The sequence below is a fragment of the Chlorocebus sabaeus genome, chromosome 8 (assembly GCF_047675955.1).
Source record: "Chlorocebus sabaeus isolate Y175 chromosome 8, mChlSab1.0.hap1, whole genome shotgun sequence".
In the NCBI taxonomy this organism is placed as follows: Eukaryota; Metazoa; Chordata; class Mammalia; order Primates; family Cercopithecidae; genus Chlorocebus; species Chlorocebus sabaeus.
This window is the reverse complement of record NC_132911.1, coordinates 18,404,311-18,427,134: the sequence shown is the minus strand read 5'-3', so window position 1 is coordinate 18,427,134 and position 22,824 is coordinate 18,404,311. Positions and strand designations below refer to the sequence as shown.

At 40.4% G+C, this 22,824-nt stretch overlaps 1 protein-coding gene across 3 annotated transcripts in view; it reads left to right on the top strand.

Annotated features, from left to right (window-relative positions):
* Positions 1-22,824, top strand: part of PSD3 (pleckstrin and Sec7 domain containing 3) — a 555,746-nt gene that overhangs the window by 149,793 nt on the left and 383,129 nt on the right. For all 3 annotated transcript variants that reach the window (XM_007961788.3, XM_007961789.3, XM_073017966.1), the window contains exon 2: positions 5,869-5,977. In XM_007961788.3, coding sequence (XP_007959979.2) covers positions 5,869-5,977 — 109 coding nt within the window. The remainder of the gene's footprint in view (positions 1-5,868; positions 5,978-22,824) is intronic.

Genomic DNA, 22,824 nt, shown 5'->3' with positions numbered 1-22,824 from the left:
ATTGCACCACTGCACTCCAGCCTGGGTGACAGAGCGAGACTCTGTCTGGAAAACAAAACAAAACAAAACAGTCATTCTACATCGGTAGTGTCTACCAAAAATACAAAAATTAGCTGGGCCTGGTGAAGCATGCCTGTAATCCCAGCTACTCTGGAGGCTGAGACAGGAGAAACTCTTGAACCTGGGAGGCAGAGGTTGCAGTGAGCCAAGATTGCACCATTGCACTCCCGCCTGGGTGACAGAGTGAGACTCCATCTCAAAAAAAAAAAAAAAAGAAAGTTATTCTGTATCGGTAGTGCTTATCTTGTGTCTAAAATTGGTAATTATAATCGGTAACATGTTGCCAGTTGGATAATGTAAGTGTAATTCTTTGTAAATGTGAAAAGCCATACCAAATGTAAGGTTGAGATTTCGTTTGTCTCATCCATTTAATGGTGGGCTTGCACCTTTAAATAGGGGGTCTGTTTAGGGGATCATGCCATTGTAATTTTATCACAAGGAAAAGATGTTACTGCTCCGTAGTGAAGTGTCTGTGAAGCTGGTTCAGAAGTGCGAAGAATCATTGTGCTTCAGAATTCAGAGAGACCTGAGAGAGAAATTTGAGTAACACTTTATCAATTGGGAAGCCGAAGCTCAAACAGGAAGCATTTGTGTGAGACTGAGTGATACTATGAGAGCCGAGATTTAAGTTCAATCACCTGACCATCAGTCCATCTGCTAATGTTTCATATGCCATGCTTCTTAAGGAGATTTATGTTCCTAAAAACAACTGTGATGAAACAAAAGAATATATTTTATTCAGTTAGTAATGCCAAAGGAAATAATAGTCTGAATTATGTGGGTCTTTCATTAATCTGATTGTTTTAACAATACAGTTTTCAAAGACCTGCATAAATTATTGGAGAGATCAGTCAAGGTTTATAAGCGTTGCCATGGGAAGAGGATGTATCAGTAGGGGCTCACAGCTTCAAGAATAACTAATTGTTTGGTAAGAGTAACCCACCAGCGCAGGTGGAGCTGAGAAACCAACGCAGAAGGCAGACAGGTCCAGGCTGTTGTTATAGGGTGATTTTATTGGGGCACGGACAGACAGAAGCGTGGTTTTGGGCAACTACAAGACGGGTAGATCTCCATCCCTTATGCCCCAGACCCAGGGATTATATCCCATAGGGAAGGGACACACATGCTTCAGAGGGAATAGGTCGGAATTTGATCTAAGGGCAGGATTTACTGGAAGTATGTGCTATTACGCAAGGAGCAGTAGATAAATTGGAAATCTCAGAGGCATTCCCAGAACTGGGGTTAATCAGAAGTCAACATGGCCTATTAGCTTCCAAGACAGAGTTACTTTAGCCTCCACACACATGCAAGCAGAATGAATTTTATATTGTTTAGCAAAGTGGAGTATGTTAATGGAGCACTTTATTAAGCAGAGCCCTTTAGTGAATTTTACTTCTAGGTAGAGCAGCCCTTTTAAAACAAAGTTTCGCTTTTGTGATAGTCTGAGTGTGCTTTGAACACTGCTTCACTCTGAAGCCTTAGTGCCTTCAAGCCTTGCTCCTCAAAGCTGGTCTGTGGATCAGGGTTACCTGGGAACTTTTAGGAATGCAGAGTCCCAGGCCCCACCTTAACCTACTCGGTTTATGTTTTAACAAGATTCCAGGTGATTCATATATACAACGAAGTATGAAAACCATTGGTCTAGAGCAGTGGTTCACAAAAAAAATGGTTCCTGGACCAGCAACATCAGCATCACCTGAAAAATTGTTAGAAAATGCAGATTCTCGGGCCCCACCTCAGACCTACAGAATCAGAAACTCTGGGATGGACCCCAGCAGTACGTGTTTTAGTTGGTGCTGTAGGTGATGGTAATTCGTGATAAATTTTGAGAACCACTCTAGGGTAATGTGTTTCAGACAGTTTAGGTCATGCACAACCTTGAGAAATACACTTTTAATCATGACTTAGTACACACACTCACATGCATGTGTGACTTAGACGTTCCATGAAACAATGCTTGTCTTACAAAGTGTTTTCTGCTGTGGTATTTTTACTTTTATTCTATTAAATAGATATCTGTGTATAAACTTAATATGAAAATATGGTCATGAGCCGCTAAAGTGATTTTACAAGCCACTAATGGGTCATGAGCTACAGTTTGAGAAACAGTAGTCTTGAGCAGGCCCCTCTTGATAGTCTGATAAAATTCTAGATCTTTTGTCAGAATAATGCATTTCAAATGCATACAATAATATAGATAGAATTGCAAAAGAAACCAATTTGATTGGCTACCAAAATATTACACTTGTGGTATGATAATATATGTATCCCAGCTTCTCAGGAGGCTTAGGCAGGAGTATTGGTTGAGGCCAAGAGTTTGAGTCCAGTTGGGGCAATATATCTAGACCCCATCTCTAAAAAAACAAAAATGCCAAGTTTCTTTATTGATAACAAGATTTAATGGTGAGTCTAGTAACTATTATCATTTCAAACTAGGGATGAGTATAAATATTTCAAGATATCTGCAGTAACTGTTACATGATATGAAAATGATTAATTTCTATTGATGACAAGTTATAGTTATTGCTACCAATACTCTGGTTTGTTGCTTACATTTGTATTTGAAACATGCTAAATTTCATCTCAAGGTAAATGCAAGTAAAGATGTAAATCACCCTCTTCCCCAGCTTCATACTTCCAGAATTCTCCTGATGGGCACTTCCTTCCCCGTGGACCTGAGGTTAAGAATCCTTGCTCAAGGGGAACCTTGCTTTAGAGAATAGTTCTTGGCCTTAAAGTTGAGATTCTAAGCAAAAATATCTTCTTGGAATTTCTTGAAACTTTTGCTTTATAGATCTTTTGCTTTATATATCTTTTCTTGTTTTCTAGCACCCTTGTAATGGATTCCTTTATTAAAATGTTATTTTCTGATGTTTTAGCGAGTCCTTGGGGGATCACTTGGAAGCCCAAATGCAGGCTATTGATACTGTTTCTTCTGTAGTCTCCCCATTCTCAATACATGCCCCTGGTTGTTCAAGCCAGATTCCTGGGAGTCATCCCCAGCACCAAGCGTTCTAGATTTGGACTGCTTGGATGTGAATCTGGGATTCATATATCTTGGGAAACATTGTTTAGCGTCTCATTGCCTCCTTTTTCCCACCTATGAGATGGGGATGACAGTAGCCCCCACCTCATAGAATTGTTCTGAGCATTAAATGAGATATTCCATATATTACGTTAGAACAGTGCCTGGCATGGAGTAAGTGGTTAGTATCTATTATAGTTATCCTTAATCTCTCCCTTTCCCTGTTTGTTTGGTTTTTTTTTTCCCCCTTTTCTGAGATGGAGTTTCGCTCTTGTCGCCCCGGCTGGAGTGCAGTGGTGCCATCTCGGCTCACTGCAACCTCCATCTCCCAGGTTCAAGTGATGCTCCTGCCTTAGCCTCCTGAGTAGCTGGGATCATAGGTGCATGGCACCACGCCTGGCCAATTTTTGTATTTTTTAGTAGAGATGGGGTTTCGCCATGTTGGCCAGGCTGGTCTTGAAGTCCTGACCTCAAGTGATCCACCCACTTTGGCCTCCCAAAGTGCTAAGATTAAAGGCATGAGCCACTGTGCCCGGCCCCTTTCCCTCATTCTTTAAATCCAGTTTATCAGAAAGCTGTGTAATTCTTCCTACAAAATATATTTTAATTCATCCAAAATTTAATTCATCCAAAATTCATCCAAAATTTATTTAAATTTTGCCTACTTCCTCCAAGCTTCCCTGTTCTCATTTGGATTTCTAGCTGGTATCTCTGCTTCTTCTTGTCTCACTCCAATTCATTTTCCATATAACACCCATATGATCTTTTGAAAGTGTAAATGAATAATCTTTTAAAATGCAAATGAATGACTGTATCCCGTAAAACCCTTCAATGGCTTCCCGTCAAACCAATCAAACTGCTTCGTCTTTTCCTTGACCTACACTCTTCATCCTGCAAGTCTTTAAACTTGCCCGCTCATCCTCTCTTCTGTGGCCACATTGGCCTTCTCTTAGTTATCTGAGTAACCTCATCTGTCCTTTCATTCCTTAAGGCCATGTGTATGGCCTTCCCGCCAATATGTTGCTGACCTTCCCCAGCCTGTCATATTTCTCATTTCTGCAGGTGTCAGTTTCTCAGAGAGCTTTCCCTAACCACCTGCCTAAATTAGGGCACCTTAGGTGGCAGCCCCTTGGCTGGGTTCCTCTTTTAGTAGCCTGAAGCTCCCCAAACATATCACAAAATTAATATTTCCTCTCTATTGGGGAAAAGGATAATTAACAACCTGTGATTATCAAACACGTAACACCAAGAGGAGTATGCACCTTTTCAGACTGATACGTTTGACGCATTATGAACATTAAGTGATAATGGAGCTCTTTTAAGAAATTGCTATCTGAATGTTGTGCACACTAGCTCTTTGCTATTGGTGTTGAAGAACAAAGTGGAGTCTGCCCGCTGAACCTGTCTCCAGTGGGGTGATGGAGTTGTGATAGGGTCTTCCTACTACTGTCAGTCATTTCTGCTCCAAAGCATAGAATAGAAATACTAACATTTCCCTCTTTGAAATAGTTACTTGGTTGCTGATAAAAACCCTTCACGCTTCTCTCCCCCAAAGTGAATGGTCAGTCACTGTTCAGACATGTGAAAAGATGATGTCTCATAACCAGTGGGTAGAAACCAGTATGGGTGATATCTGTATCCTGGTTAATTTTAGGTTCAGAGTAAAGAGGCAAAAGAGGGTCTCCCTGACTGGGCTAGGTCAAATTTCTTTGTGTCTTGAATTTTTTTTCCTTGCTATTTATTTTTAATTAGTCCTTAGGCGGAGAATAGAGGCACCCCTGGTTTTTGAGAGTTGCCTGAAACAGTGAGGAAGGAGATCTTAGGAGTTCAGAGAATGTACCATTTTCACCATCACCTTTGTAGTTCTTATTTCAAATAAGGGACTTTAGGAATTACATAGGACCCTGGGACAGATGTTGAAATGTAGGACAATCAGTATACATGGGATGCCTGACAGTTCTGTTCCATGCCCTGTTCGGCTGAATGGTGTTCCTGATTATGTAAAAATGTGATCTATTTTGGGGAAAGATTGGCTTTTTTGTTGGTGTACTTTCACAGAAGCCACACAAAGAAATATTCTTGTTATGGACTGTGGGTAATGATAATCACGTGGAAAATGATGTGTTTAAAAACAAAGTACAGTTTTCTTTCTTTCTTTTCTTTTCTTTTTTTTTGAGATGGATTCTTGCTCTGTCAGCCAGGCTGGAGTGCAGTGGCGCGATCTCGGCTCACTACAGCCTCTGCCTCCCCGGTTTAAGCGATTCTCTTGCCTCAGCCTCCTGAGTAGCTGATATTACAGGAACCACCAGGCCCAACTAAGTTTTGTATTTTTAGTAGAGATGGGGTTTCACCATGTTGGTCAGGCTGGTCTCGAAATCCTGACATAGTGATCCACCCACTTTGACCTCTCAAAGTGCTGAGATTACAGGTGTGAGCTCCCATGCCCAGCCAAAATATAGTTTTCTAATTGCAGAAAAGTAACATTAATTTTTAAAAAACCGACCATAATTCAGCCTCCCATTCAAGCCATCCTTTTTATTTTCCGCTGACTTCCCTATAGATGTTTATATGTGTACATTTTTATATAGTTGTAATAATGCAGTGATAGTTTGTATTCTGATTCTTTTCATGTTGTATTTTTCATGTTCCATTTTCAATGGTTAGATAGCATCAAGTACATATGCCATAATTACTTTACCAATCTCATGTTGGATAATTTGTTTTATGATGTACTTTTTTATGATGTATTTTAAATGTGTCTTTGTTTTGTTCTAATTTTGCAGGCAGAGACATTTGTTTGGGTGAACAATGCATCTGCACATTCCCAGAGTGTTGCTAAGGCCAAATACGAATTTTTATTTGGCAGAGCTGAAGGGAAAACTCCAGATACTAGTAAGTATTTCCTGATATCCCTCTCCCAGGTAAAATATAAGAAGAGCTGTGATTTCACAGTGATTTTTCTCCACCTGCATTACTTTCTTCTTACCTCTGTGAAACCTGCTTGCTGTAATTATTCATCAAAACAATCTTCCCAGGATGTAGAATCCACAAATATTTCATGTAATTCTTGTGGCCTACTCTTGGTAATTTCAAGTCATGTTCTTGGTTCGAAGAATTCTCAGTTTCTGATATTTGAAATTCCAAGAATTAACCAATTTTCATAAGAGTTTCCATAGTTACCATTGTTGTATATATTGACTAATGTATTTTTGGTGTTTTTTTTTTTTTTTTTTTTTTTTTGGAGACAAAGTAGTGCTCTGTCATCCAGACTGGCATGCAGTGGCATCATCCTAGCTTACTGCACCCTTAACCGCCAGGCTCAAATGATCCTTCTGCCTCAACCTACCAAGTAGCTGGGACTACAGGCACATGCCACCATACCCGACTAATTAAACCCCTCCCCCCTTTTTTTTTTAAACATACAGGGTCTGGCTGTGCTGCCCAGGCTGGTCTCAAACTCCTGGCCTCAAGCCGTCCTCCTGCCTCAGCCCCACGAAGCACTGAGTTTACAGATGTAAGCCACCGTGCCCAGCCCTTGGTGCTTGTTTTTCACTAACAAAATACATTTATTAGGAAACATTTCCACAGTGATTTTCAGACACTGCAGTCTTTACTTTGGAGGTTATTGTAGCTCTTGCTTATTTTTAATACTTTTTAGTATTGGCCTAATCTAGTCAGCAAACTTAGTATTCTGGAACTAGAAGCAACATTCTTCAATTTGAAACAGGTAAATTTAGAACAAATAGAACTATTACTTGTACTAATTACAGTAATAATATTAGCTAACCTACTAGATTACTTACCGTGTGTTAAGTCTCTATGCTAATCATCACAATAACCGTATATAAAAGTTGGTACTCTTATCCCCATTTTCCAGATGGGGGATCTGAAGTAATCTCCTCCCAATCACACTCACTCACACAGCAGAGCCAGGAGTTTAATGCAAGTTTGTCTCACCGCAGAGCTCATCCTGTTAAGGCAATACTTTTTTGAAGGCATTTTCCTAGAAGGAGGTACAAGGTAAAAATGCAAATAGCTTTGTATAGAATTTCAAAACATTTAACTTTTTCTATGGAAAACTGATGATAAAGGGGATATTAGCATATCTTGAGAGTTAAATTGGAAAAGGCTATTGCATGTGGTTAATATTCTCTGAGTTCTGGATCTAGACTTCTTGAGTTTGAATCCTTGCCTTGTAACTTACAAACTGTGTGACCTTGCAAAGTTATCCAACTTATTTGTGGCTCAGTTTTCTCATCTGTAAAATGCGATTATAGTGACATATGTCTTAGAATTCTTTTGAGGATGAATTAAGTTTACATTTATAAAGATCTTAGAGTCATGTCCCGTCTCTACTAAAAATACAAAAAATTAGTTGGGCGTGGTGGCGGGCACCTGTAGTCCCAGCTGCTTGGGAGGCTGAGGCAGGAGAATGGCATGAACCTGGGAGGTGGAGCTTGCAGTGAGCGGAGACCGCACCACTGCACTCCAACCTGGGCGACAGAGCGAGACTCCGTCTCAAAAAAAAAAAAAATAAAAGATCTTAGAGTTATGCTTGGTATGTAATAAGTGCTATAAAAGTGTTTGCTGCTATTAATTGTTGTGATAACCATCACCATCATCATCATAACTCTGGCCTTTGAGGCTGACGTTATAAGTGCAATCCTTACTTTTTTCAGCTCTATCATTATCTGACACTGATTTTTGTTTTGGGAAGACCAAGAATCTGACTTAATACAGCTGTTCTCAGTTGAAGAAAGCCAACTATGAACTACACATTTTTGACTCACATGTTAGATGGGATTATTTAATAACTCCACAGTATTTGAGGATACCAAGAAGGCAGTGGATACACAGCTATATAATAACTTCTTTTAGCCTAAAAAGTGAATATTTATTAGATATATTAATCATTGGGAACTCTTAGATACAGTAAAAAAAAATAGCTAAATTATTTTTAAAAATCATTTGGCTTTGATCACAGTGTCCTAATTTAGAGGAGAATGTGTTTCATAGTATATCTCTTATACTTAACATGTATTGTAGCCATTTATGCTGTTTGTCATGTATCATAAATACCTAACTATTCTGGGCTTGAAGTTTGAGGTACCTAATCATCTGTTTACTCGTTGCCTGGTGGGGGTACTGATTATAGTTATCCCAAGGCTTTTAAGAACTCTGGCATTGGCCTGGCATGGTTGCTCACACCTCTAATCCCAGCACTTTGGGAGGCCGAGACAGGTGGATCACCTGAGGTCAGGAGTTTGAGACCAGTCTGGCCAACATGGTGAAAGCCTGTCTCTACTAAAAATATAAAAATTAGCTGGGCATGGTGACATGTGCCTGTAATTCTAGCTACTCAGGAGACTGAGGCACGAGAATTGTTTGAGCCCGGGAGGCAGAAGTTGCAGTGAGCCGAGATCATGCCACTGCACTTGAGCCTGGATGACTGAGTGAGACTCTGTCTCAAAAAGTAAACAAAAAATTTAAAAAATAAAATAAAACTCCTTGGCAAAGACTTAACTTCGAATGTGACATTGTGATTTTTTTGCTAATTAAGCTTTTTTTTGACTATAATAAAACGGATTTTTACTTAACTATATAGAGATAATACCAAATGTCTACATAGTTCTCTGCCTTATTGGTGAGTGAGTTTGGTTCTTCCTTACTCATGGGTTTTGAGTAGTTTTCCCTGTATCGGCAGCTCAGATATATCGTAGCCGAAACAAATCAAAATGACACTTTAAATCTTTTGTTTCTTATTTGCCTTGGTAAAAATGGTTGGTGGTAGTTGCTGCTGGTATGATGTTATTCTGTAGGTGTGAAAGGATGCATGCATTATTGAACAAATACATTTAATGAGCACCTATGCACAGGTTACTTGTGTTTGGCACATTGAAGGTGCAGAGACGTGGAAGATGTGGTTCTTACTCATAAGTTTCTTATTCTTTAGCTAAGGAGAAACAATATGTCTCCAAATGACTAGCAAGAAGGAATGATCACTTTCAGTTCATCTGGTGATGACTGCATGGAGGAGGTGGGAGTTGAACTTGGTCTTGAAGGATGACTATACTTCTGAATAGTAGAATTTTGCAGGAAGAGCATTTCAAATTGAAGAAATGGCATAAGCAGGAAACAGAAATTGTTTGAGGAACTGGGGAAGAGTAGCCCGGTTAGTCTGCAGACATCATCATTGAGAGAGAACTTCAGAAAGATTACCATTTAGAAAAGGGCCATATCGTGTAGTGCTTCCTTAGGCAAGGTGAAGACTTTACAGACTTTTAAAAAGAAGTAGGTGAGGAAAATGAGCTTCAGAGGTGTTAAAGAACATGCCTAAAGGCACATAGCTGAGATGCTTTAGAATCCAGTTAAGAATCCAGTCTGTCTGATGGCCTATGAGAAGTCTCGGCTTCAGTGCAGTCCTCTTATTAGGTACAGCATGCCAGTAATTGGAAGTTATTTGATGTAATGAGGGAAGATAGGCACCTTCATGGGTTACTCAGTTGTTTGGAGAGTTGTAGAACTTCATAAATGGTCCTGAACTTGCTTTTTAGAGTTTGTGTGGGTTTTTGAAACTCTCTGACTGTAATTACTCCTCACAGCTGTCTGTGGCTGGAATAAAGCTATATCCTGTTCCTCCCACTTTACTGAATGCAGGGTGCCCGTGGCAGCAGCAGCGGAGCCTGGGTCCCAGCCTATGACAGGTGCCTGTGGACAGGTCGCTGAGCCTCTCCTCAGTTTCTTCATCTGAAAAATAGCGATAATGGTAGTAACTTCTTCATAGAGTTGTAGTGGAAATTGAATGAGATTGTGAATACGCAGCTCAAGGTTTGGCACATGATATCCAGTCAGTGTTTAGCTGTTAGGAAACCAGTTTATATATTAAAGTAGCAGAATCCTTATGTTGGAAGAAACAGTAGAAGTTCTTTTGCATTTTATAGATGAGGAAACTGATGACTCAAGAGAATGAATTAATTAGCCCCAAACTTGTTGATAGTTTTGAGACCATGATCCAGGTTCCTCGGTTCTGCGTCATGTTTGAAATGTGACATCATCTGTTCCTGTGGAAAAACCAACTCTCAGGTTGGAAAGATGTAAAAGTCACCTCACCCCACTCTCCTGAAATATGCTATAAATGTGCTGTGTTAGAATGGAAACCAGGATCAGAATACACAGGCTCTGAGGGAGGCCTTCGGGGACTTTTCTGTTGGGGAAGGTACCTGATGACTAGCGGAGGAAGGAGGAGAACTGTTTTCACTTTGCCTCCCTGCTGCCATCACCTGAACTGTTCGGAGCCCATCATTAAAAGAGAAGAGTTGGGTAGGGCTAGTAGGGAAGCCATAGGAAATGTGTTATACTGTTAAGGTTCTAGAGTGATTGTGTAGTAAGAATTTAGCTGCTTGGAAGCCTCTGAAAGACATACCGAAATTTTATTAAAATGTTAGTTTTCTTTTAGTTGGAACTCATTCTAAATCATATTGTCTAAGCAAATTTTCTCTTTATGATGATTTATGGTCAGAAGTATGAATAGGTAAGGTGTTTGCTGGACTTAGATGTAAATGGATTCTGTAGCATATGATTTTAAGAAGTATCTCACGTCAGTTTTTAAAAACTTACCTGTTTTATTTTTAAAGGTAAAGTGAATCATGTGTAGATACATGACTCCTTGCAGTGTAATATGGTTCTTCTCAGCAAAATTAACTAGATCAGGGTTTCTCAACAGTTTGACTATTGACGTTTTGTGTTGGAGATCCAACAAAGGACTTGTATCTAGAATACATAGAGAGCTCTTATATCTCAATGAGAAGAAGGCAAACCCCCAAATGGAAAAAAAAAAAAAAATGGGCAAAAAATTGTAACAGATATGGATGGCAGGTAAGCACATGAAAAGGTGCTCAACATTGTTAGTCATTAGGGAAATGGAAATGAAAACCACAATGAGATACTAATAAAATCTACTAGAATGGCTAAAATTAAAAAGACTGGCCATATTGTGATTGGTAAGAAAGTGGAGCTGCTGAACTCTTACACACTGGTGGTGGGAATGTAAAAGATCCAATTGTTTAAAAACAGCTGAAGGCCGGGTGCGGTGGCTCATGCCTGTAATCCCAGCACTTTGGGAGACCAAGGCGGGCAGATCACGAAATCAAGAGATGGAGACCATCCTGGCCAACATGGTGAAACACCGTCTCTACTAAAAATACAAAAATTAGCTAGGTGTGGTGGCACATGCCTGTCATCCCAGGCACTCAGGAGGCTGAGGCAGGAGAATCGCTTGAACCTGGGAGGCGGAGGTTGGGGTGAGCTGAGATCGCACCACTGCACTCCAGCCTGGTGACAGAGTGAGACTCCGTTTCAAAAAAAAAAAAAAAAGCAGTAGAAACAGTTAAGAAGTTAAAGATATACCTTTTGTACCACTAGGCTGTTCCATTTCTTGATATTTACCCAAGAGAAATGAAAGCGTATGTGTATGCAAAGACTTGTACGTGAAAGTTTATGGCCCGTCTCAGGTTTCACTGTTTGGGAAATCAAGCAGATTTGGAATCTAAGTTTATGCTTCTTTAAAAAAAAATTAGGTAACGAAATGAGGAAATGAATAACACAAGTGGTAGACTTTGCATGGTGCGTTTCAAAATATTTAATCCCTTCTTTTGCCTTAATTGGCTTTAATTTATTGGCTTAATTGGCTTTAATCGCATTATGCACTGGAGTCTCTTCTTTTAAATAGAAAGACCTTTGAGATCTCACCTGTGGGTAATTGGCTGTTTCCCTATGGACAGCTTTCAGGGCTCTCTTGATCCCTCCCCACTCACATTTCTGGAAGTGTGAGTCTTGTGTTCTTGCTATATGGTGCGTGTGGAACCCTTTCAGTCACGTCTTTCCTTAGCTCTGAAAATATTTGTCCTCTCTACTTTTTACGAATGATTTTTACTTCTGCAGTTCCTATTAGATGGATGTTGGTTCTCCTGGATTAGATCAATCTTCTATGTCTTTTCATTTTTCTTTCCTATTTTAAAGTATGATCTTCCATTCTTTCTAACAACATTTTTATAGTTTTATTTATAATTTTAAGAGTTATTTCCCATTCTCTGGTCACTCAGTTTTATTGCAGTCTGCTTTTTTATGGATGTATTATTTTGAATCTCTCTAAATAAAAAATTAGATTTTTTTTTCTCCCTGTGATTACCTTCTGTTTCCTGGATTTCTGCTTCATCCAGGGTCGGTTCTGTTTCATTAAATCTTGGAACTTCTTTTGAAAGCCACTGTTAGTCCTCAAATGTTGGAATTTGCTCATGTGCATGAATGAAAGTTTGAGTTCCTAAATATAGACAGGTAGAGTTTCTCCGGCTGTGTGGAGGATGTGTTCTTAGCAGGCCTCTTCCCTTCATATAGAAGAGGGCTGGAATGGGTTTCTATGAGGTGGGGTGTATGGACTGGCACAAGTGCAGGTGGGATTAGACCCATGCTGAGTGCCTTGCTGCAGGCAAGCCTCTGGGTAGGGGAACAGGGTGGGAGAGGCTAGGATGGGAAGCTGTTCTGCAGGTAATTTTTCAGTTAATCATGGTGACATATGTTCTGCTTCCCATTCCAGGTCTGCAGACCTGCCAACTCTGGGGTTCTAGCTTCTCTGTGGCTCTACTGTTAGGATAAATGTGGCCCTCTGGGCTTGTTTGGGGTTGTGACTTCTGTCTATGGTTATTTTGTCTATGGTTATACTCTTTTTTTTTTTCTCAGCACTGTTATCAATTTATTTTCTTTTGAAATTGGTTGTTGCTGTTTTCATAGGACTTGGAGAAGATTAAACAAATTTGTATCCTTGTCTGCCATAGTGACCCAGAAGGCTGAATACTTTTAAAAATAACTTTATTGAGATATAATTTGTAAACCATACAATTCATCCATTTAATGTGTAAAATTCAGTGGCTATTTAGTGCGTTCATAGAACTGTGCATCATCCATCACCACAGGCCACTTTAGAACATTTTCATCATCTTAAAAAGAAAAGACTTGCTGGTGACTCCTGCCTGTAGTCCCTGCTGCTTGGGAGGCTAAAGTTGGGAGAATTGTTTGAGCTCAGGAGTTCAAGTCCAGTCTGGGCAACATATTGAGACCTTGTCTTGAGCAAGAGGACAAGGAAAAGGAAGAGGAAGAGGAAGGAAGGGAAAGGAAAGGAAAGGAAAAAAGAAAAGCAGAGGAGAGGAAGGGAGAGAGAAAAAGAGAAAGAAAGAGGGAAGGAAGGAAGGAAAGAAAGAAAAAGAGAAAGAGAAGGAAAGAAAAAGGAAGGGAGGAAAGAGAGAGAGAGGAAGGGAGGGAGGGAGGACACCCACTGGCTGTCACTTCAGGCAACCACTAATTTGCTTTTTGTCTCTAGAGATTTTCTTATTCTGGACACTTCATATAAACAGAATCATTGTTATGACTAGTTTTGCTGTAATATTTACCTCTACTTTTTTCGTGTGGAATAATAGTTGTATGGATAGGACACATTTTGTCTGTTCACCATTTGAGGGAAATTTAGTAAATTAGTCCGTTCTCACGCTGCTAATAAAGACACACCTGAGACTGGGTAATTTATAAAGGAAAGAGGTTTAATGGACTCACGGTTCCACGTGGCTGCAGAGGCCTCACAATCATGCTGGAAGACGAAGGAAGAGCAAAGGGATGTCTTATATGGCACCAGGCAAGAGGGAGCTTGTACAGAAGAATTCCCATTTATGAAACCATCAGATCTTGTGAGACTTCTTTGCTATCATGAGAACAGTGTGGGGGAAACTGCTCTCATGATTCCATTATCTCCACCTGGCCCCACTCCTGACATGTGGGGATTATTACAATTCCAGGTGAGATTTGGGTGAGGACACAGGCAAACCATATCATTTGGGTTGCTTTTCCTTTTTGGCTTGTGTGAGTAATGCTGTTAGGAGAACTGCTGTAGAAGTTTTTGAGTGGATGTATGTTTTCATTTCTCTTGGGTATATAGCTAGAAGTAGAATTGCCAAGTCAAATGGCGATTCTACATTCAACCTTTTGAGGAAGTTCTACATTGTTTTCCACAACAGTTGTACAATGTTACATTCCCACCAGTAGTGTATGAGGATGCAATATTGTGAAATATGTATTTGGTTTTTGTCCCCATTTCCTGGCATACACCTCCTAGAATTCTTAGAATGTCCGCGATGATGTCTTCTTGTGTGCTCATATGTTGACTGATGACTGTCAGCCCCTAGGTAGCTTCAGGACGGGGCTGGGCACCAGAAGGACACAGCGGGATAGGAGGGTTGGGACTTTCTCCTAAGTGTGTTCAGGGAAACTAAGCAGCATGGTAGCCGCCCAGAGTCCCGGGTCAGTGGCTACACAGCAGCAGTGAGCAGCATCCTGGCAGGAGAGAAGAGCTGAAAGTTAAGTTGGCCAATGATTTAGTCATTCATTCCTGTGTGATGAAGCCTCCATAAAAACCCAAAAGGGTGGGCGTGGTGGTTCTTGCCTGTAATCCCAGTACTTTGGGAGGCTGAGGAGGGCGGATCACGAGGCAGGAGCTTGAGACCAACCTGGCCAACGTGGTGAAACCCCATCTCTACTAAGAATACAAAAATTAGCCAGGAGTGGTGGCGTGAATCTGTAATCCCAGCTACTTGGGAGGCTGAGGCAGGAGAACTGCTTGAACCCTGGAGGCAGAGGTTGCAGTGAGCCAAGGTCACACCATTGCACCCCAGCCTGGGCAACAGAGTGACACTCCGTCTTAGAAAAAACAAAACAAAACAAAACAAAAAACAAAAACAAAAACGAAAGGACAGAGTTTGAGAGCTTTCGGATAGCTGAACACATGGAGGTTTCTGGAGGGTGGTGTGCCTGGGGAGGGCTTGGAAGTTATGTGCCCCTTTTCCCATACATACCCTGTGCATCTCTTCTTCAGCATCCTTTGTAATACCCTTTATAATAAACCAGTAAATGTAAGTAAATGTTTCCCTGAGTTCTGTGAGGCACTGTAGCAAACTGAACCCAAGGAAGGGGTTGTGGAATACTTGATCTAGAGCCTGTCAGAAGCACAAATAAAACAACCTGGGGCTTTAAACTGGCATCTAAAGTGGCAGGGGTGAGGTGGGGTTAGGGCATGGGGTAAGGGGTGGGGTGGAGGGACCAGGCCCTCAGCCTGTAGGACCTGATGCTATATCCGGGTAGATAGTGTTGGAACTGAATTGCACTGGAGAACACCTGGCTGGTATCCTCTGCAGGACTGATTGCTTGCTTCGTGTGTGGAGACAATCACCTTCTCCTTGTGGTGTGAGGGCACAGGAAAAATTGCTTGTCTGTGTGTTTTTCCACACTCTTGCCAATACTTGTTATTCTCTGTCTTTTTTAATTATAAGTATCCTAGGAGATATGAAGTAGTATCTCATTGTGGTTTTGCGTTGCATTTTTGTAATGACTAATGACATGGAGCATCTTTTCCTGTGCTTATGGCTTATCGTACAGGTTAAGTATCCCATCATGTTAGGACCAGAAGGAGTTCAGATTTGGGATTTTTTTTTTTTTGGATTTTGTTGAATTTTGGAATATTTTCATATACATAATGAGACATCTTGAGGATGAGACCCAAGTCTAAACATGAAATTCATTTATGAAAATTTTATGCATGAAACAAAGTTCATGTACGCTGAGTCATCAGAATGCAAAGGTCACTATCTCAGCCACCCATGTGGACAATCTGTGGTTATGTGGCATCACCCTCATTCCTGCCTCTGCATTTATATACTTCTGAGAAGCCATCATTTTCTAATACTGAGTCACACATACATATTTAACAGTAAAAAAAATAGAACATACCCTTAATACGGTGAAAAAATAAATGTGTTCAAGATAACTAAGCAGTATAGTAGCATCACCAGAATACCTGGACAACGGCAGGAGCACACAATGGTAGGCTTTCCATCCTCGTCTGCCGTGCTGTGTTTTGATTAAAAACTCACTTTATCAATTCTAAAATGAGGTTATAGAAAAGAAAGAAAAGTAAAAAAGATAAGAATTCGCTGTACGTGGTTTTGTTTTTTGAGTTGAGAAGAAACACCAGTCGCAGTTGAGGGACCTGAAAGTGAGTCCTCTAAGGATGAGGAGGCATTCTGCTTGATGGCTTTTTACATGTGTTCTCCAGTCACCTTCCTCGTTAACAGTGGTTTTTGACTTCGACTTCTCTCTCGAATTTTATAAACTGGCGTGATTTCTCGTTCTGTTATGAATGTACCCTGCTGTAGTCCTTGAATAAACCCATCACACATTTTCACTGTGTTGTCTATGGGCACCTTTTTGCAGTGTTAATTAATGTCATCATCCACTTGTGTTACATTGGCACTTAAACGTTTCAGGTTTGGGAGCATTTTGGATTTTTAGATTTTCGGTTAGGGATGCTCAACCTGTATATCTTTAGAGAAATGTGTATTCAGATTCTTTGCCCATTTTTTAACATTTTTCCAAAAAAACTAGAGAATTTGTGTGTGTGTGTGTATGTGTGTGTATACATATATGTAAAAAAAATTAGAGAATTTGTGTGTGTGTATGTATGTGTATATACACACACACACACACACACACATATATATACACACACACTTTTAGAGACAGTTGCCCAGAAGTATGGTAGCACAATCATAGCATAGCTCACCACAGCCTTGAACTCCTGGGCCCAAGTGATCCTCCCACCTCAGCTTCTTGAGTAGCTGAGACCACAGTTGTGCACCACCATGCCCGGCCGACTTTTGTATTTTTAAATGTTTTGTAGAGATGGGGTTTGGCTGTGCTGCCCCGGCAGGTATCAAACTCCTGGCCACAGCACCCAGCTGTGTTTTTTAATTGTCTTATTTGTCTGTTTATGATTGAGTTAAAAGAGCTCTTTCTATAATCTGTATGCAAACCCCTTTTAATTATATGACTGCAGATACTGTCTTCTATTGTATTCGTTATGTTTTCACGTTCTTAATAGTCATCATTTATAGTACAAAAGGTTTTAATTTTGGTGAAGTCCAGTTATCGCTCTCTTATTTTGTTGCTTGTACTTTCCATGTCGTGTCTAACAAACCATTGCCTAACTTAAGTGAAGAAGATTTACTCCTGTATTTTCTTCTATGTTTTATAGTTGTAACTCTTATGTCTGTGGTCCATTTTGAGTTAGTTATTTTTTGTTTTTAGTGCAAAGAAGAAGCTGAATAATTCTGAATAACAGATAGAATATGTTGGGTGAATGTTGAGCGTCTGCTTCGGGTAGACACCTCACTGTCCACACAGAATTCCTGGAGAGCAAGATGTGAAAAAAGTAATATGGTAGCTCAGCCGTTACTCGTGGCTATTCAGATCTTTGCATCTAGCTGCGGGACCCAGGAAACCTACGAGTCATTTCTTTAGGAAAAATATGGGCTGGAATAGAAAACCACAAATAAACAAAGGAAGAAATGACAAATCCACTAATTCTAAGGTTTTCTGTTGAGTTATTTTCTTGTTTTCACCACGGATAGAAGTTGGTTTATAATTTTGTGGCTAGTCCTTTAGTAAATCTTTGTTTGGCAATTTTTATTTCTTTCGCTCCTTCCTTTCCACTCCCCAGCCTCCTTCCCACCCATTATGGAAAGCAGAAAAGTGATTTTACAGTCTAATAACAAGTATGTGTTAGACTTGCTCACTGTTCCTTGGCCCTTGTTAAATGGACCATATGTTCTCCGTTATTTCATCTATACCACAGTCTCTGCTTGAGAGGCAGTAGTTTTCAGTGGTCTGTTTTGGCTTGACGAAGTGGGCCAGGAAGTGACTATAACTTTCTCTTTGGCTACGGGTTTTGGTATAATAAGTCAGAGGTTCCATCTTATTCCACACTGGCCCACATATCTGTAGAATGGGCTGTATACTGGTAGCCTTAACTACTTTATTGGAGTTGGTTGGTGTTTTATATACTAAAATAACTAAGAAGTGTTACAGAAATCAACCAGGAGAGCATATTGAAAAGCTTATTTCTACTGTCTTTTCAGTGCAACATTTTATTTTTGTCTACAAGATCAATTTTCTTTTTAGATTGGTGTTTAATACATACACACACACACACACACACACATATATATAAAGTAGCTATCAAAAAGCTGAAGGATTTGACTTTTTTGAGAGTAGGATCGGATCAGCTTTGGAACAGCAGTGGACATCACACCTAACACTGTGAAGTATATACAGCCATGTGTCACTTAAAGAAAGGGACACATTCTGAGAAATGTGTCGTGAAGTGATTTCATCTTTGTGCAAACATCATAGAACGTACTTACGCAAACCTAGATAGTATACCTACTGCACACGTAGGCCATATGGCTTAGCCTGTTTTTTTCTAGGCCACGAACCTACACAGCATGTTGCTGTATTGAATACTGTGGGCAGTTGTAACACAGTGGTCTTTGTGTATCTAAACATAGAAAAGGTACAGTAAAAATATGGCATTAAAATCCTATGGCTCACCGTCCTCTATGTGGTCACTGGTGAGCCACATGTCATTATGTGGCACATGACTATATTTGGTCTTCCCTCTGAGTTTCCTGTTAAAATTTCTAGGATTTTCAAAGTGGCATGTCTTTTTGTGTGCGAATGAATTAACTGATGCCTGGCAACCCTTAGGTGGCTTTAGAACGGGGCTACTTTGTCTGAGCTTAGAGCAAGCTTATGCAGCCCACAGCCCATGGGCCACGTGCAGCACAGGATGGCTTTGAATGTGGCACAACACAAATTTGTAAACTTTCTTAAACATTATGAGATTTTTTTTAAAGCTCATCAGCTGTTGTTAGTGTATTTTGTCTGTGGCCTAAGACAATTCCTACATTGTGGCTCAGGGAAGCCAAAAGATTGGACACCCCTGGATTACAGGGTTTGAACTTTCAGTTCCATCCCCTAACCTCCAGGGAGGGGAGAGGGGTGAAGGTTAAGGGGATCGCCAGTAGCCAGTGATTGAGTGAATCATGCCTACTAATGAGGCCTCCATAAAAACCCAAAAGGACAGGGTTTGCAGATGGAGGTTCCGGGAGGGTAGGGTGTCCAGAGAGGGCATGGAACTCTCTGCCCCTTCCCACGTGCCTTGCTCCATACCTCCCTTTATTTGTATCCTTTGTAATAGCCTTTATCATAAGCTGGTAAACAAAAGTGGTTCCCTGTGTTCTGTGAGCTGATTTAGCAGATTAATCGAACCCAAGGAAGGGGTTGTGAGAACCCTAGCACACATGAAACAACCTGCGGCTATAGATGGGCATCTGAAGGGAAGGGGCAGTCTTGGGGACTGAGCCCCCAACCTGTGGGATCTCATACTATCTCCAGTTAGATAGTGTTGCAGTTGAATTGCATCCCAGGACACGCAGGTGGTGTCTCCTGCAGAACTGATTGCTCAGTTTGTGGGGAAAACGTTTGGTCACAGAAGTCTTCTGTGTAGGTTGAGTGGGAGAATAGGAAAAGCACTTTCGTTTAGTTTATTCCTGTATTCTCAGAACGTCACAATGAGAACTGAGAGCTTCAATCTCCGCAGACTTGCTGCACCGGATGTAATTGAGGTCAGACCTTTTTTCACATGCTTGTTATAGCCATTTATGATTCATTTTGAAAGATTTTCCTGTTCACGAGTTTTATATTGGAGAGCTTGTCTTTTATTGACTTATAGAACTCTTTGGGTGCAGTTAGGATGTGTTAGAGTAAACTTAGGTCCTTGAGATGTGGCAGAATCCCTGAACAAACCATTTTTTCATTGTCAGGTGTATGAACTGCCTCAAAACTATGTTTTCAGCAGTCTCCCTTCATGGTTCCTTCAATAAACTATCTACTCTTCAGTTTTATTTTTAGGTAGGTAGTATCTTTTCTCTTCTATAAAGCAGAAGTGACATACTGGCATTTTTAACTCATGATTTATTTGGTCTAGCCAATGTTTTATTAAAAAATTGAGCTAACTTTTAAGAACTGGGAGATTTCATGTAAAAATCCAGACTTGAAGCTTCTCTTGAATTTGAGAAACGCAACACTGAGTGTGCATTAGCATTGACACGACATAGTGCTGGTGCATTCAGAGCACAGGTACTCGGTCACCACTCCCTCCTGTGTTGTCTCATACCTTGTCTGCCTTACTCATTTATATTATCTCCTGAAGCCCATGGACGTTGGGCTTATGGCCTCTGTATACATAGTGTATGACTTTATACTTTTGCCCATGTGTTCCAGTTGTGAGTTTCATTGAACTGTCACACTTTGCAACCGCAAGTAGCATCCGGAGAGGGATTTACTATGAAGCCAGTGCAGGAAGCTTTCCCAAGGCTCCAAGAGACCTGCCATTTTTTTGTCCTTTTTCTTAAAGAGACTCCCTGCCACTCCCTGCCCAGTTGTGTAGGTTTCAGGACCCACAAAACCAGATCTGCCTCTGCCGGCATGAGGATCACCTGTAGACTTTTTAAAAAATAATAAAGGTTCTTAGGCTCTACCTAACCCACGCCTATGCAGTTAGAATCTGTGGGCAAGGGATGGCCCAAGCATCTCAAAATTTTAAGCATCTCCCCTGGTGATTGTTATGACGCACATACAGGCTTGAGAACCATTGTGTTTTTAAAGGTAATTTACGTGAGCTGTTTATAAACCATTTTAACACTAAAAGGATGCATTTTGGAATCATTTAATACATTTAAACTGTAATTTGATATATTTTACTGACATGCAGAGCTGAACTGCTTAGGAACCACTGCCAGTTGAATATTAATAGTGAGAAGATGGCTCTGAAATTGAAATATGTCAACAGGAAAATGCCATTTGATTGTTTAAAAAAATGTAGTTTGCGTTTATTTTTTCGAGAATTTCTGAAGAAGGTTTCTCATATCTGTGAAATTTTCATTCCATTCATGTAGAATTTCACCAGCAATTTCTGTTATGGTAGAATTTATGCAAATATTTGCTTTTGAAAATGTTGTAAGTATAGGTAGAATCACGAAGAGATTCTAGAGTCACTATAATGTATGATAGTGTCACACGGGAAAATAATAATATAGCCTCACACAGGTACCTCTGTTCATATTGTTTGGAGAGGTTGAATGGCTGGGTATATTTTTAATTATCACAGTGATTGGGGATGGAGGGGTGGGTGGCTACTAGCCTTTAATAGGTAGTGACCAGGGATGCTAGACAACTGTTAGTCCCTGGGATAGTACCACGGCAGGAAGAACTATTCTACATTCTGCATGGCCTCGAATGTCCTGTTGGACATTCATGTGGGATAAAAATATGTTTCTAATTATCTGGCATTAGAATATGTCAGTACAATGTTTTTTATGTGGTTTCAAATATCAGTGAGTTTTCTCGGACTGTAACTACCATGTAAATCAAGAGAAGATTATACTTTGTTTTCTTTGCAAATTTACTAAAAGTTGTTTACTATTTTCAAAGTGTCACATCCCAGAAAGCAGTGCTCATGCTCCTGAGTGACCATTTCAGTGCCCCTGTATCTGTCTATACTCGGACCTTGCTTTCAGCATAATTCTCCGTTAGGTACAAGCAGGTGTCTGACTAACCTGAGCATTTATGTAATGAAAATCATTTTAATTTTGTTTCCCCTTTGTGTTATTTAGGGCATTATATGGACTATTTTGAATTTTATATTTAGGCAGTTATATTGTTTATGGATTTCACTTTAGGATAATAAAGGAGGCATTGCAAAATGTTATGCAAAGGTATTTTGCCCTTAAAGAGTTGAGAATTGCTGTTTCAAAGCGATGGTGCTTAAGCATCAGGGCATATTAGATTGTCCTATAGAAGTTTTGGAAAGGATCATTGTGAACCTGCCCTAGAAATACTAATTTAGTAGTTCTCTAGGAAATTCTAGAAACTCCATGAAACTGTTTTACTTCAAGGGGCATATAGAAAATTACAGTCTTTGTGTTGCGCAGGGAAGTGAAGGAAAGCAGTGGTCTTGGGCTGCGGGTGACAGTTTCTGGGGATCCTGGCCGCCCAGTCCTGCCCCGCCCCACCTTGCAAGCAAAAGATCTATTGCCACCTTGGGTGCTTTCCATGCTTGTTAAAAATTCAGATTGTTGAACTTTACTCCAGTGATTCTGATTCTGTTTGACTCAGAAATCTAGTATTGAATGAGCTCCTCAGATGATTCCGATTCAGGTAGCTCTTGGATGCACCTTGAGCAATCCTGTTCTCACGGGTCAGGGGCAATAACTGTGTGGTGTCTGGAAAAGAAAAGAGAACTAGGAAAGGTTGGGCTCCTGGCTTAGGGTGTGTGAGGTAATGCCAACAGATTTCTGAGATAAAGCAGAGATACGAAACTCCTTCGTGACTGGCGTTTCTCTATCAAGGAGCACAGTCACCTCGTTTGAAGGGGTAGAACAAACACTGCTAGAAGAAACTGAAGCCCAGGAAGAGATCACCTGGCTCCTTTTGTATGAATTTAAACTCTGAGGGATAATATCCTAAGAAGCTGAACATATTTGCAGGTAAATTATATATCCACTCTAGATATTCTTTGAAAATCGTGAAGACAGGGACTAGTGCTAAAAAAATCCAAGAGGCAAAACCTTAATGTGTCGAAAGGAGAATGAAGGAAATTGTAGAGCCTGGTGAGTTTCAGGGCAGTCGTTAGCCAAACTAGATTATTATTAAAAGTATTGCAAGATCAGATGGTCTTCCCCGGGTCTGAACTGGCATGAATGATGGCTGAATGGTGGGAACCAGGGAAAGGGCCCCCATGCAGG